Genomic DNA, 16,747 nt, shown 5'->3' with positions numbered 1-16,747 from the left:
CCCCGCTAGATCAGCACTCTGGTGTGAACTGGAAGAAAAGCAAAAGATTATAATATAACGGGGGACTGAACAAACTGACACAAGCTGTAACATATGGAGCAGGGCCCAGCGCTGCCCCCAGCAGGGAGTACGCTAAACCCTCACAACAAAGCAGAAAGCAAAAAAAAGGCACAACCAGATTAGATGCAAAGGATTAGCAAAATAATCACTTAACTGAACCATGCAGATCAGGCAGGAGACAGAAGAACTCAAAGTGCACAAGGAGGAAGTCACCAGCAACCACCAAGGGAAACCTGCTCACTTATATGCTCCCAGCCAGTAATCCCAGATTCCTAATTATCGTCATCAGGTGGCAAACTTCCATCCAACTGGCTAGCTCCACTACTCCCAGTAACCACCAGAGGGAGCTCCGGCTCAGAAGTCCGAGCAAGGGAATTCACAACACCAGACCAGACCAGACAGACCTGACAAAAAGGCAGACCTGACAGAAAGGCAGACCTGACAGAAAGGCAGACCTGACAGAAAGGCAGACCTGACAGAAAGGCAGACCTGACAGAAAGGCAGACCTGACAGAAAGGCAGACCTGACAGAAAGGCAGACCTGACAGAAAGGCAGACCTGACAGAAAGGCAGACCTGACAGAAAGGCAGACCTGACAGAAAGGCAGACCTGACAGAAAGGCAGACCTGACAGAAAGGCAGACCTGACAGAAAGGCAGACCTGACAGAAAGGCAGACCTGACAGAAAGGCAGACCAGACACAAACTTTCAGCAGCCTGATCCTTGTTATAATCCATTGTTAATAATTTTCAGTGCTGCACTGACCCAAGCACCTTAGACCGTGTTGTGCCCAGGATCTGAGGGGCTTGTTGTAGCCTGGTGATACGGATGTCCCATGGGGGCGCAGATTGGAAGGCAAAGGGGACCCCCTCACTGTCTGCCTTCTAAATGCTGCGATCGCTATCAATAACAGCATTGAGGGGATTAAACTGCCATGAGCGGTGGGTGCGCTGTGATATCAGCTGATCACCAGGTGAAGATCGAGCGTGCACAGCTTCTTTGCATGCAAAATCACCTGAATGTACTCAGTATGTCCAAGGTGGGGGAAGCACATCCCAACCATGACAAACTGAGTATGTCCAAGGTCGGGAAGGGGTTAAAGGGAACCTGTCACCGGCAAAAACAATATTAACCTGCAGATATGTGCTTAATCTAAAGGTGAACCTGCCCGACACTTGCATGTAGCTGAGCGCTCGAGGGAGAAAATTTACTTTCTCATTTCCGTCAGCTTTCAGTTCCAGTCACGCACGTGGCACAGACGCTGGTTCAGTCACAACTCTGAGAATAAAGTGGCAGCTGTAACCGTGCCCTGGACCTTACTATCACTGGATCTACATTAGAACCAGCTGGCAGTCAGCACCGGTTACAGCTGATACTCTAATCTCAGAGCGGTGGCTGAACCCGCGCAGGCACCGCTGACTGAAACCTGAACGCTGCTGGGGGGAATAAAGTTAATTCCCCCCCCCCCCCCAGAAGCATTTAGATAAGTGTAACACGGTGCCGGGCTGCCATCAAAAATAGAATTTTTTGATGGCGACAGGTTCCTTTTAAGAAACCTGATGAGCAGAAAATTTAGAACCAAATTTATATACATATATTTTTTTTTTTTACAGATGCAATGACAGTACGCTAATTAGTTTGAAATGTGATTAATATCAGTATATGAATTGACTGAAGCAATGAAATTAAATGGCTGTAGAAGTATACATTCGCTTATCAAGCAATGCCTGAACTTAAATATAGGGTGCACATATATTGTAGATAAAAAAAAAATTGTATGAAAGATACTTACGATATATCCTTAAAATCTGAAAACACATACATGTGCCTAAAACTATCAATTGCTATTACTGGGCAATCTGCAGGAGTTTTCTGAATGTGCAAAAGAGGATGTCTAAACTTATCACAGTCTGCATGAAGAAAGTTTATCGATCCTGGAAAAAAGGAGAAAGTTGTAAGCATTTAAATAAAACAAAAAAGAAATTTGTGTAGTAAAATGTGTATTCTTCATTTAATCTTGAAATTTTCAACTATACATAGGAGTATAAGAATTACGGTAAACAAAAAAAGCAAATATACATGCCAAAAAGTTTTGAGAATGGCACAAATTTTGGTTTTCACAAAGACTGCTGCTTTAGTTTATTCAGTGGCAATTTTCATTTACTATAGATTGTTAAGAAAAGTGATCAGATGAAATGCAAAATCTTCCAAGAGCCATAACTTTTTTTTTTCAGTCCACATAGCTGCATGAGGGCTTGCTTTTTTGTAGAACGATGTGAAATAAATCATTTTTTATCATGGATGCACTGGAAAGCAGGACAAAATTCTGAGAGCAATGAAATGGCAAATAAAAGCGCATTTCCACAATTTTTTTTGCTTTTTTTTTTTTATTTACTATATGGTAAAACTCATCTGGCAATATGACACTGCAGGCCTGCACGAGTACACAGATACCAAACTTATTTTTTTTTTTACTTAAATTATGAAAAAGTCCATAAATCTGTAAGAAAAACAATTTGCCTTGGTTCTTCATTTTCCGAGACCTGTAACATTTTCATTTTTCGGAACATGGGGCTGTGTGATAGCTTATTTTTTTACACCCTGAGCAGATGTTTTTACAAATCCAATTTTAGGGTAGATGTGATTTTTGATCCCCTCTGGTTGCGTTTTATTGCAATGCTGTGATGGTCAAAAAACGTAATTCTGGCATTTTGATTTTTTTTTCCTCTGTACGCAGTTACCCATTTGGATTTCACAAGAGGATCGCAAGGACACACACATGGGTCTTCCTCAGACCCCCAGCTGACATGGAAACCATGAGCGGAGATCTGTACGTGAGCCTGCATCAAAGGCAGGGACAATACTTGATGTACAAGCAAGTCAAAGGCCGTGAAAGGGGGTTGGTGGTCAAAATCTGTCTTCATCTACTATAGGGAATCCATCAGCAGGTTTCTGCTATGTAATCTGACAACTGCACAAAATATGGACAGAGACCATGATCCAAGCAATGTATTGCTTTGTTTACTAAATACAATAGTGAAGATAGAATCACAGTTCACCATTTTCTCTATTGCAGATTTAGTAGCGCTTAGAATGTTGAACCCTCTGTAACCTCCCCCAAAACACCACAGATTAGCAGCTTTCTGTGTGCATTACATAGTGACTGAAAGCTGCTAATTAGTCTTGAGGTGTGATTGAACTATCATGTAGTGATAATATCATGCTGATAAAAAGACAGATTTTATTTAAAAAAGACAGATTCCAGTGAGGCGTCACTTACTGGGTTCTCTTTCCCCATTTCATGGTGCTCCCAGATTACATAGCAAAACCCTGCTGATCATTCCTTTTAACCATGGCTGCCTCCAAGAAACGTGTAACCATCATTGCTTTGCATCATAAGTGCTTCACAGGCATGAACAATTGATTCTGGTAAAATAGCTCCTAAATCAAGCATTGATTGAATCATTAAGAACTTCAAATAATGTGAAGAAGGCTTCAGGTCACTCATGAGTCCAACATGTGCCAGGACCATCTCCAAAAGAGGATTAAGGAAAGGAATTGGTTCAACACCAGTGCACAGCTTGCTCAGGAGTGACAGCATGCAGGTGTCCGTGCAGCCGCTTTCATTGTGAAGCATTAGTGATGAACAAGGCTTTTTCCAGCATGATGGAGACCATGTGACAAGGCAAAAATGATAAGTGGCTCGGTGAATAAAGCAATAAAATTTTGGGTCCATGGCATGCAAACTTTTAAGGTCTCAATCCAATTGAGAACACGTAATCAATCCTCAGACTGTTGACAAAAACAAACAAACAAAAAAAAACACAATTGTGAAACTCCATCCAAGGTATGACTAAGCAAGAATGGGTTTCCATCAGTCCGGATTTTGCTCAGAAACTTCCAGTTGCATTATTGTAAAAAAATAAGGGTTCACATTGTAAATATGGAGTCTCTGCATAAGCTTGATATATTTGACAATAAAGATTTAATCCCTTAGTGACGGCCATTTTTTAAAATTCTGACCAATGTCAATTTATGTTGTGATAACGCTGGAATTTGCAACTTTCAAACTTTGAATGTTTATCCCCTTTATCTACAAAGTCATACTACAGAAGACATTAATAAATAACATTTCTCACATGTCTGCCTTACATCAGCGCCATTTTTAAAATGTTATTTTATTTTGTTAGTCTTTTAGTAGGTTTAAAAATGTAGCAGAAATTTTTCATTTTTCCAAGGAAATTTACAACATTTATTTTTTTTGAAGGCACTATCCAAGTTTGAAGTGACTTTGGGTGTCCTATATATTGGAAAACCCCAAAAGTGATACCATTTTAAAAACAGCATCCTGATATTGAAAACTTCTATCAGGTAGTTTATTAACCCTTCAGGTGATTTTCAGGAATTAATGCAAAGTGACAGGGCAAGAATGAAAAGTAGGAATTAGTCCTACCGGTAATGGGGTTTCCAGGAGTCCATCATGACAGCACCACCAGGTTGCCCTTCTTAAGGCCCTTTTACATTTAGCGATGCACCAGCGATCCAACCAGCGATCCGACCCGGTCAGGATCGCTGGTGCATCGCTAAATGATCGCTAGTGAGCTTTCATACAGAAAGATCTCACAGCGATGCAGCAGCGACGCAGCGCACGATACTTACCATTCACACACAGCGATCCTGCGTCCTCCCGCCCGCCTCCACGCGTCGCTGGACGTCACAGCAGGAAGTCTCAGCAGGAAGCGCCCGACGAGAAATGGAGCCGGACATTCTCGCGCGATCAGCGATGGACAGCAGGGGAGCCGGTCGGAGGTAAGTATCACACATAGCGATATCGCTAGCAATATCGCTATAATGTCACAAAACCGGTGACGTTTTAGCGATATTGCTAGCGATATTGCTTAGTGTAAAACCCCCTTTAACCTTGATAGGGACAGGAACACAGAAGAGGTTAAACAGCCCCTCCCCACCACCACCCTTCAGTGATTTTCTCTCAAGTACCACATCAAGATGGATGCACAACTACTTTATTGAACTTCCTCTCTACACATGTTAATATCACATCTCAGATAGGAAAACCAAGGGAAGGTATACATGGGGTGCTGTCATGGTGGACTCCTGGAAACACCATTACCAGTAGGACCAATTCCTACTTTCCAGAATGTCCCTCCTGACAGCACCACCAGGAGAAATATCAAATAACTCCTACTAGGGCGGGATTACTGCTTGGAGGATTTTCCTACCAAAGGTCATCTGTTGGTTTTGACAGAACGTCCAACTTATAATGTCTGTAAAAGGTATTTAAATTAGACCAAGTTGCAGCCCTGCAGATCTGATCCATGGATGCCCCAGCGCTCTCTGCCTGCAAAGCAGAAATTGCTCTCAGCGAGTGAGCCCTGAGGTTTTCCGGCAGACTCTTTCCTGCCGAGACATATGCTGCACTAATTGTTGACTTTATCCATCTGGCTAAGTAGCTTTTGAAGCCTTCTTCCCCTTTCCGGCCATCTGGATAAAGAGGTTAGAGTCCACTCTCCAGCTCTCAGTGAGCTTTAGGTATTGTAGAACTGTCCTTTTTACATCCAAGGAGTGGAGAGTTCCTTCTCATTACTGTAGTTTTAGCAGAAAGTGGGTAACACGATTTCTTGATTCCTGTGGAAATCAACTTTGGGGAGAAAAGCAGGATCCAATTTTAAGACAATATAGTCCTCCTAAATCTTTAAATTTGGGTCTCTTATGGAAAGGGCCTGAATCTCGCCTATACGCCTCCCCGAAGTTATTGCTGCTAGGAAGACTGCTTTGAGTGCTACAGACCTTAGGTCTGCCTGGTCTAGTGGCTCGTATGGATTTTTGCGTAGCTCGTTTAGCACTAAGTTGAGATCACGGTTGGGCACTGAGCTATGTATTGTGGGACTAATACGCTGAGTAGCTTTAATGAATCTTACTACCCAGGGATAGTCAAGGAACTCAGGGCTGAAATCTGTACCTTCAACGTACTAGGCCTCAGTCCTTTAGGCTGCTTTTACACTTGTCGTGTTTTTGCAAGTCATTTTTGTGGCCCCAACAGATTTCTATGGGACCGCAAAAACGGCCCGCAAAAATACATCGGAGCAAAAACGAAGATCCGAGAAGGTTTTTTGTGGAATACCGTGAAAATTACGGCAATACGGCCCACAAAAACAGGCCGCAAAAAACACGGCAAGTGTAAAAGTAGCCTTATCAAAGCCAGCCTGAAGGAAATCTAGAATCTGAGGAATATTTGGACCCTGAGTGATAGATACTGGAACTGTACTTTGTGAACAGAATTTCTTCCAGACCTTTAGCTTTCTGCTCTTTTGTATGGTAGAGATGACTGGTTCTGACAAACCATTTAACCTCAGGATCTCTTTCTCAGTATACAAGCTGACAGCTGTAACATCTCTAGATTTTGATGAACCAGATGGCCCTGCATCAGAAGGTCCTGTCTTGATGGTATAAGAATTGGGTCTTCCAATGCCATCCACTTTAATAGGAAGAACCAGCCGTTTTGGGCCATTATAGGACTATTAGGATTACTGATGTCTGATTCTCCTAGATCTTCCTCAGGACTCTCGGTATTAGAGCGAGTGGTGGGAAGGCGTAAACGAGCCCCATATTCCAGCTCTGTGCCAAGCAGTCTACCCTGGTCGGATTGTCTCCTGGATTTAATGAGAAAAATGCTTTTGTTTTTGTATTTTTCCTTGAGGTTTTCCTTGAGGTGAATAAGACTTTCTGGTGTACCCCAGTGCTGGGTCAGCTGAACAAAGGCCTCTTTGTTTAGAGATCATTCCGAGGGTTGAACCTTCTCTCTGCTTAGGAAGTCTGCTACCAGATTTTTTGAGGCTCTCAAGTATACTGCCGTGATTGACTTTACTGTGAGTTCTGCCTAGAAAAATATTGTCTCTGACAATTGCTGTAAGTGACGGTGCCTCGGACATTCCTGATGTAGGAGAAAGGATACTATAGTCGAGTTGCCGAGAAGATTCTGACGTGTTGATTTTGTAGTTCTTCCTGGCATCTCCTCAGTGCTTCCCAAACTGCTCAGAGTTCCCTGTGGTTAGAGGAACTGTTGTGCACTGATGTGGGCCATGTTCCTTGGAGGTAACGTCCTTCCATGTGGGCTCCCCAACCTCTAAAGCTTGCATATGTAGTGATGTTTACTCTCCAGGTCTCGAGGTTTGCTGAACTGGTGGGTTGGACCAGATGGCCCAGGAGGTCCCTTCCAACTCTACGATTCTATGATTCTTGGTCCACCATGACCGCTTTACCTCTCTGGATATTAACATCCTGTTGTCCAACGATGCCTCCTTTCCATCCTATGCCAAAAGGATGTAACCTCTTTGAATTGAACTGACTTCATTGGATGCTGGAAATACATGAAGTCATGACACCCAGGATTCTCGTGGCTCTCCTGATGGAGATGTATTGTACCGTCTGAATCTCCTGTTTGATTGTTTGCGCGGCGGATTCCTGTTTGGAATCTAGGAGTACCCCAAGAAATACTTTCTTCCTTTCTGGCCTAAAATTTGATTTAAGTTTATTAACCACCCCAGCCTCTCCAGAAGTGACACAGTTGTTGTTAAGCATAATTCCATCTGTTGTGGCGAGTCTGCCACTCGTAGTAGGTTGTCCAAGTAAGGGACGATGATAATGTTCTTTTCTCTTAAGAAGGCCATAAAATCTGCCATGAGTTTTGTGAAGATTCGGGGAGCAGAAGAGAAATGTATCCTCCCTTGGTCTTCTATCGCGTACCTGAGGTACTTCTGATGCGAGACATGGATAGGTACATGGTAATAAGTACTTTTTAGATCTCGTGTGCTCATTACTGAGTCCTTCCTTATCAACGGTATGGACTGATTGGTCATCCTTCTGAGCCCAGCTGCTGTCAATTCCGGTGCTGCAGGTCTCAGGCTGTACTGCGCATGCTCCATGTGGAACGCACGCTGGCTGCCACAGACACACCCGAATCCAGTGCCCTGCTCTCCCAGAGATCCTGGAGACACGCCCTCAAGCCTCGCCCTGCTTGCCCCGATGCTACGGAGCATTGGAAGCCTGACAAGGCCCGGGATCCTGCGGACACACCTCCTGGATCCTATCTAATGCTGCCGGTAGTCTAGGGGCGAGATGCCGGCCAAACCACACTACCGGACCGGTCCCGGGATCCTGTGGAAACGCCCCCGGATGTTGTCACCGGCACGCCTACTGATGACACAGTGCGCCGGAAGTCCAAACCATGAGACGTCATCTGAACCTGAAGCAAGAAACAGCAGCCGCTGTGCAGAGCCCTCTGGGGAGGGATGCGGCAGATGCTGGGAGCGCATAGCTCAACCGGACGCTGAGGGACCTCCTCTGGTATTAGTGCAACTGTGGAGTCTGCCCTCTGGACCGAATCTCCACTGCCCAGAGCACTCTAGAGAGGGATGCGGCTGTTGCCAGGAGCCTCCTGCTCGACCGGGCTCCGACGCACGGAGGGCACGTCGGCACCCTGGTACCTTACTCTTTGCACCTCTGTGCTCCGCTTCTGCATCTGTCCCTGATAGGGACAGGAAAAACACTGAAGGGTGGTGGTGGGGAGGGGCTATTTAACCTGTTCTGTGTTCCTGTCCCTATCAAAGATAAGAAGGACAACCTCCTGGTGGTGCTGTCAGGAGTGTCGTCCTGGAAAAGTACTTTTTTACCACCCGAGTGTCGTCAATTTCTGAACCGGCCCTATAGCCGAGAGACTCTAAGGCATCTATTTGGCCATGAAATGCCATGGCAAACATTAGGACTACACAATCATGATCTCAGGGTGTCGATTAGATTAAAGCGGAAGCCCCCACAATCTACTGTACCAACCATTTGATGCAGTCACGTTTGACAGCAGCAACTAAGGAGTTGAACAGATATGGTCGGTGCCAACCCTGATCGTTGGTGATACAGCAAGTTGTCATCTACAGTGTACAGCCGACAGCTGCTGGATTGTCACCTGTATGGGGATGCTATTCTCTTGTATCTCAGGTCAGTAAAAAGACTTACTGGAGGTCATTAAGGGGTTAATAACAAATTAATTCTACTTCAGTAACCATGGAAACGTGACAAAAAGATATAAACAAACAGCAACTATGTGAAAACCAAATTTTGAGTCAGTCTCCAAAATTTTGGCCATGACTGGAATATCGTAAATAAATAAGGAAGTCAAAACCTACCTTTTTCAGTAATTAATTGACGAGCAACTTCTTGCTGGAACTTTTCTAAACTTTCCAGATCATCTTTCATATGGAAAAGTATAAGGAAAGGCAGACCCTCCTCAGTCAGCTCCTAAAACACATGATTGCATATTGAAGGTAACAGCTGATCTTATTTTGCTTTAACACTAACTTTCACAAAAAATGAACACTAAGAAATCCTGCAAAACTGCAATAAAAGCTAAATGATACATAAAGATGGAACATTTATAGCAATTTAGAATAAACAAGTTCCAAAAAAAACATTCCTGTGCTGAGATAATCTTATAAATGTTCCCCTGCTGTGTACTGTGTAATGGCTGTGTCTGACTGTGAAGGAACACGGTCTGATTATACCACAGCTCCTGGACGGGGGGAGAGGGTCGGGAACAAAAGAGTACACAGATATTACAGCATCATAGACTCACAGACATTACAGGATCAAAGATGACTGTTTTGTGAAGTAAAACATTTTGCTGCCTGCTTTTTAACCCTTTCATGACAAGGCCTGTATTCACCTTCCTGAACAGGACCATTTTTCAATTCTGACCGATGTCACCTTATGAGGTCATAACTCTGGAACATTCAACAGATGTTTTTTTTTTTTAAATGACACATTGTACTTTAAGATAGAGGTAAATGTAGGTCAATATTTGTTTCTGAAAAATGTACAATTTCCAAACTTAATTTTTATGCCCTTAAAGTAGATATTTATTAATTATTGTGTGATATAATATTTACCATGTCTACCATGATAGTTTTTTTGTTAGGAAGTTTGAAGGGTTAAACGTTTATCAGCAAAAAAACAATTTTTTTTTTACAGACATCACATATGAAGTGATTGGGGCCACGTGCACACGTTATGTATTTTTTAGGGTGTGCGCCCATGATTCGGAATAGCAGCATTTTAGATGCAGCTCACCTGTGCTGCGTCTAAAATGCTGCATTCTCCGATACAAGCACAGTGGGTGAGATTTATAGAAATCCCATGCCCACTGTGCTTAAATTTGACGCTGCATAAACTCGCGCTTAATGAGACGAAGCATATCAATTTCAGTGGAGGAGATGTAAGAGTTGGTGCTGCGGATTCTGCTGCAGAATTTTCTGTGTGGATTTTGCAAAATCCGCAGGTCAAAAGACCTGAGGTTTATCTGCAGATTAGCCTGCGGTTTTCCCCTGCAGTTTGACACCTGGACAATGCAGCAGGTGTTAAACCGTTGCGGATTCCGCACATAGAAGTGACATGCTGCAGTTTTGAAACTGCAGCAAATCTGCGCTGAAAATTCCGCACCGTGTGCACTGCGGTTTCTGTTTTCCATTGATTATAATGGTACTGGACCAAACCTGCTGCGGATCCGCAGCAGAATCCGCAGCGTATGCACACACCCTTAGTCTCTGCAACAGAAATTTTTAAGGAGAAGAAAAGTGCACCTTGTGCGGATCAACAAGGTAGGAGAGCTGAAAGTGATTAAAATACTGCTCACCTATGGAAGATGTGCAGCTGAGGCACATCACTTTTTCTTTTTACCATGTTCACCAAATGCTAAAATTGACCTGCCATGATGATTCTCCAGGCCATTGTGCGTTCGTGGATACCTAACATTTATACTTTGTTTTTTTTTATTAAAGTGATGAAAAAAAATCCAAAGTTAGTTATAAAAAAAAAAATAATAAAATTTGTGTAATTTTTCGAGACCCTTAGCGTCTCCATTTTTTGGGATCTGCGGCTGGGTGAGGGCTTATTTTTTGTGTGCCGAGCTGACGTTTTTATTAATACCATTTTGGTGTACAGACGATCTTTTGATCACCCGTTCTTGCATTAAAACGCAATGTTGCAGCAGCCAAAAGAAAAGTAATTTTGGCGGTTTGACTTTTTTTTCCCGCTGCGGCGTTTACCGATCAGATGGATTCCTTTTATATCTTGGCAGATCAAGGGATTCTGAATGCGGCGATACCACGTGTGTATTTTTTTTTTTTGAATAGGGTGAATTGGGGGTGTGATTTGAACTTTTATATATTTTTTAAAATATTTTTAAAAGCATTTTTTTTTTTTTTTTTACTTTACATTTGCTTCAGTCCTGTGGCCTATGTGGTAGAAAATACCCAAAAGTGACACCATTTTAAAAACTGTTGCCCTTAAGGTGCTCAAAACCATATTTGAGACCTTTATTAACGCCAAGTGATTCACAGAAATTTAACACCTTTCTGACATCAGACGTACTATCCCGTCCACGGTGCCCGGGCCCGTATGACCGGGGACGGGATAGTACGTCAGCGTGATCAGCGGCGCTCCCGGCACTGTGTGTCAGGGGCGGTCACGGACCGCCCCCAGCACATTAACCCCTGGTACACTGCGATCAAACATGATCGCAGTGCACCGGGGGATTAGGGAAGCATCGGCAGGGAGGGGGCTCCGTCCGTGCTTCCCTGAGCCCCCCCCGAGCAGCGCGATGTGTTGCGCTGCTCGGGGGTTCTCCTTCTCTGGAGGCCCCCGGATCCAAGATGGCCGTGGGGGCCTCCAGGGAGGTGGCTTCCTCAGTGCCTGCTGAGAGTAGGCGCTGAGAAAGCCTGCAGCAGCAAATGTCAGATCGCTGATCTGACACAGCGCTGTGCAAAGTGTCAGATTAGCGATCTGACACTAGATAGTGATGTACCCCCCTGGGACAAAAAAAGTAAAAAAAAAAAAATTAAATAAAAAAATACGTGTAAAAATAGTTTATAAAAAATCCCTAAAATTAAAAAAATATATATATATTCCCTAATAAATTCATTTTTTGGAAATTAACCCCTTCCTGACATCCGACGTACTATCCCATCCACGGTACCCGGGCCCGTATGACCGTGGACGGGATAGTACGTCTACCGCGATCAGCGGCGCCCACGTGGTAAGCGCCGCTGATCGCGGCCGGGTGTCAGCTGATTATCACAGCTGACACCCGACACGTTAACCCCTTGCACACCGCGATCAAACATGATCGCGGTGTACCGGGAGTTAAAGGGAAGCATCGGCAGGGAGGGGGCTCCCTCCGTGCTTCCCTGAGCCCCCCACGGCAGCGCAATGTGCAGCGCTGCTGCGGGGGGCTCTTTCCCTACAGGCCCCCGGATCCAAGATGGCGACGGGGGCCTTCGGGGGCCTGCAGGAAGCTGGCTTCCTCAGTGCCTGCAAAGCGCAGGCATGAGGAAGCCTTCGGCACTGCCTGTGACAGATCGCTGATCTGTCACAGTGATCTGTGATGTGACAGATCAGCGATCTGTCACAGGACAGTGATGTCCCACCTGGGACTATGTAATAAAGTAAAAAAAAAAAATTAAAAAAAAGTGTAAAAATAATTTTTAAAAAAATCGCCAAATAAATTAGTAAAAAAAAAAAAAAAAAAAAAAAATATATTCCCCAATAAATTCATTTTTTGAAAATAAAAAAACAAACAAAAAAACAATAAAAGTACACATATTAGGTATCGCCGCGTCCGTAACGACCCGCCCTATAAAACGGTCCCATCAGTTAACCCCTTTAGCGAACCCCTTAAAAAATAAAAATAAAAAACGAAGCAAAAAATAATGATTTATTATCATACCGCCAAACAAAAAGTGTAATAACGCGCAATCAAAAAGACGCATATAAATATCCATGGTACCGCTGAAAACGTCATCTTGTCCCGCAAAAAACGAGCCGCCACACAGCATCATCAGCGAAAAAATAAAAAAGTTATAGCTCGCAGAATAAAGCGATGCAAAAATAATTATTTTTTATATAAAATAGTTTTCATTGCATAAAACCGACAAAACATAAAAAACCGACCTAAATGAGGTATCGCTGTAACCGTACTGACCCGAAGAATAAAACCGTTTTATCAATTTTACCGCACGCGGAACGGTGTAAACGCACCCCCCCAAAAGAAATTCATGAAACGCTGTTTTTTGTTCATTCTGCGTCCCAAAAATCGGAATAAAAAGCGATCAAAAAAAGTCACGTGCCCGAAAATGGTACCGATAAAAACGTCAACTCGTCCCGCAAAGAATAAGACCTCACATGACTCGGTGGGTCAAAATACGGAAAAATTATAGCTCTCAATATATGGTGATGCAAAAACTATTTTTACAATAAAAAGCGTCTTTTAGCGTGCGACAGCTGCCAAACATAAAAACCGCCATAAATAGTAAATCAAACCCCCCGTTATCACCCCCTTAGTAAGGGAAAAATAATAAAATAAAAAAAAAATGTATTTATTTCCATTTTTCCATTAGGGTTAGGGTTAGGGCTAGGGTTAGGGCTAGGGTTAGGGCTGAGATTAGGGTTAGGGGTGTGTTGGGGTTCGGGTTGGAGTTAGAATTGGGGGTTTCCACTGTTTGGGCACATCAGGGGCTCTCCAAATGCAACACTGCGTCTGATCTCAATTCCAGCCAATTCTGAGTTGAAAAAGTCATATGGTGCTCCTTCCCTTCCAAGCTCTGCCATGCGCCCAAACAGTGTTTTACCCCCACATGTAGGGTATCAGCCTACTCAGGACAAATTGCAAAACAATTTTTAGGGTCCAATTTCTCCTGTTACCCTTAGGAAAATAAAAAATTTGGGGCAAAAATATCATTTTTGTGGAAAAAAATGATTTTTTTTATTTTCACGTCCGAGCGTTATAAACTTCTGTGAAGCACTTGGGGGTTCAAAGTGCTCACCACACATCTAGATAAGTTCCGTGGGGGGGTCTAGTGTCCAAAATGGGGTCACTTGTGGGGAGTTTCAATAGTTTAGGTACATCAGGGGCTCTCCAAACGCACATGACACCCGCAGACCATTCCATCAAAGTCTGCATTCCAAAACGTCACTGCTTCCCTTCCGAGCCCCGACGCGTGTCCATACAGTAGTTTTCTCCCACATATGGGGTGTCAGCGTACTCAGGACAAATTGTACAACAACTTTTGTGGTCCAATTTCTCCTGTTACCCTTGGGAAAATGAAAAAATTGGGGACTAATTGATCATGTTTGTGGAAAAAATACGATTTTTTTATTTTCATGCCCTGGCATTATAAACTTCTGTGAAGCCCTTGGGGGTTCAAAGTGCTCACCTCACATCTAGACAAGTTCCTTAGGGGGTCTAGTTTTCAAAATGGGGTCATTTGTGGGGGGTTTCCACTGTTTAGGTACATTAGGGGCTGTCCAAAGGCAACATGACACCCGCAGACCATTCCATCAATGTCTGCATTCCAAAACGTCACTACTTCCCTTCCGAGCCCTGACGTGTGTCCATACAGTAGTTTTCTCCCACATATGGGGTGTCAGCATACTCAGGACAAATTGGACAACAACTTTTGGGGTCCAATTTCTCCTGTTACCCTTGGGAAAATAAAAAAAATGGTGACTAAAAGATCATGTTTGTGGAAAAAATACAAATTTTTTATTTTCACGCCCGGGCGTTATAAACTTCTGTGAAGCACTGGGGGGTTCAAAGTTCTCACCACACATCTAGATAAGTTCCTTAGGGGGTCTAGTTTCCAAAATGGTGTCATTTGTGGGGGGTTTCCACTGTTTAGGTACATCAGGGGTTTTCCAATCGCGACTTGGTGTCCGATCTCAATTCCAGCCAAAAACGTCAAATGGCGCTGCTTCCCTTCCGAGCTCTGCCATGCGCCCAAATAGTGGTTTACCCCCACATGTGGGGTATCATCATACTCAGGACAAATTGCACAATAACTTTTAGGGTACTGTTACCCTTGGAAAAATAAGAATTGAGGGTGAAAAGATCATTTTTGTGGAAAAAATATGATTTTTTAATTGTACCGCTGTACGTTATAAACTTCTGTAAAGCCCTTGTGGGTTCAAAGTTCTCACCACATATCTAGATAAGTTCCTTGGGGGGTCTAGTTTCCAAAATGGGGTCACTTGTAGAGGGTTTCCACTGTTTAGGTACATCAGGGACTCTCCAAACGTGACATGGCGTCTGATCAGAATTCCAGCCAATTTTGCATTGAAAAAGTCAAATGGCGCTCCTTCCCTTCTGAGCTCTGCCATGCGCCGAAACAGTGGTTCCCCCCCACATATCAGGTATCAGCGTACTCAGGACAAATTGCACAATAACTTTTGCAGTCCAATTTCTCCTGTTACCCTTGGTAAAATAAAAAAAATTGGACCTGAAGTAATTTTTTTGTGAAAAAAAGTGGAATGTTCATTTTTTTTTTAAACATTCAAAAAATTCCTGTGAAGCACCTGAACGGTTAATAAACTTCTTGAATGTGGTTTTGAGCACCTTGAGTGGTGCAGTTTTTAGAATGGTGTCACTTTTGGGTATTTTCTATCATATAGACCCCTCAAAGTGACTTCAAATGTGAAATGGTGTTGCAAAAAATGAGAAATCGCTGGTCAACTTTTAACCCTTATAACTTCCTAACAATAAATAATTTTGGTTCCCAAATTGTGCTGATGTAAAGTAAACATGAGGGAAATGTTACTTATTAAGTCTTTTGCGTGCCATATATCTGTGATTTAAGGGCATAAAAATGAAAAGTTGGAAAATTGCGAAATTTTCAACATTTTCGCCAAATTTCCGCTTTTTTCACAAATAAATGCAAGTTATATGAATGAAATTTTACCACTAACATGAAGTACAATATGTCACGAGAAAACAGTGTCAGAATCACCAGGATCCATGAAAGCGTTCCAGAGTTATTACCTCATAAAGGGACAGTGGTCAGAATTGTAAAAATTGGCCTGGTCATTAACGTACAAATCACCCTTGGGGGTAAAGGGGTTAAACTTATCCACAACAGTATCACAGACCTGCCTGTTGTGTTCCTTGGTCTTCATGATGCTCTCTGTGCTTCAGACAGACTATCACAGAGCAGGTGCATTTATACGGAGACTTTATTACACACAAGTGGATTATATTTATCATCATTAGTCATTTAGGACAACTTTGGATCATTCAGAGATCCACAATGAACTTCTGGAGTGAGTTTGCTGCACTGAAAGTAAAGGGGCCGAATAATATTGCACGCTCCACTTTTCAGTTTTTGAATTTCACAATTGTGTCCCACTTATTGTTGATTCTTCACCAAAAATTTACATTTGGTATCTTTATGGTTGAAGCATGATATGTGGGAAAAGGTTGAAAAGTTCCAGGGGCCGAATACTTTCGCAAGGCACTATATCTATCGATATATCTGTCGATATATCTATTAATAGATATATCTATAGATAGATATATATATACACACAGTACAGACCAAAAGTTTGGATACACCTCATTCCAAGAGTTTTCTTTATTTTAATGACTATGTAAATTGTAGATTCACTCTGATGGCATCAACACTATGAATTAACACATGTGGAATTATATAATTAACAAAAAAATGTGAAACAACTGAAAATATGTCTCATATTCTAGGTTCTTCAAAGTAGCCACCTTTTGCTTTGATTACTGCTTTGCACACTCTTGGCATTCTCTTGATGAAAATCAAGAGGTAGTCACTGGATATGGTC

At 42.8% G+C, this 16,747-nt stretch overlaps 1 protein-coding gene across 1 annotated transcript in view; it reads right to left on the bottom strand.

Annotated features, from left to right (window-relative positions):
* Positions 1 to 16,747, bottom strand: part of ERP44 (endoplasmic reticulum protein 44) — a 97,130-nt gene that overhangs the window by 42,116 nt on the left and 38,267 nt on the right. The window contains exons 3-4 of the mRNA XM_073587664.1: positions 9,259 to 9,370; positions 1,851 to 1,992 (exon numbers count right to left, since the gene is read on the bottom strand). Of these exons, the coding sequence (XP_073443765.1) occupies positions 1,851 to 1,992; positions 9,259 to 9,370 (254 nt within the window). The remainder of the gene's footprint in view (positions 1 to 1,850; positions 1,993 to 9,258; positions 9,371 to 16,747) is intronic.

This window comes from Dendrobates tinctorius, unplaced genomic scaffold, assembly GCF_039654945.1.
Source record: "Dendrobates tinctorius isolate UK_male_01 unplaced genomic scaffold, ASM3965494v1 ptg000102l, whole genome shotgun sequence".
NCBI classification, from domain to species: Eukaryota; Metazoa; Chordata; class Amphibia; order Anura; family Dendrobatidae; genus Dendrobates; species Dendrobates tinctorius.
This window is presented reverse-complemented; position numbering and strand designations above follow the sequence as displayed.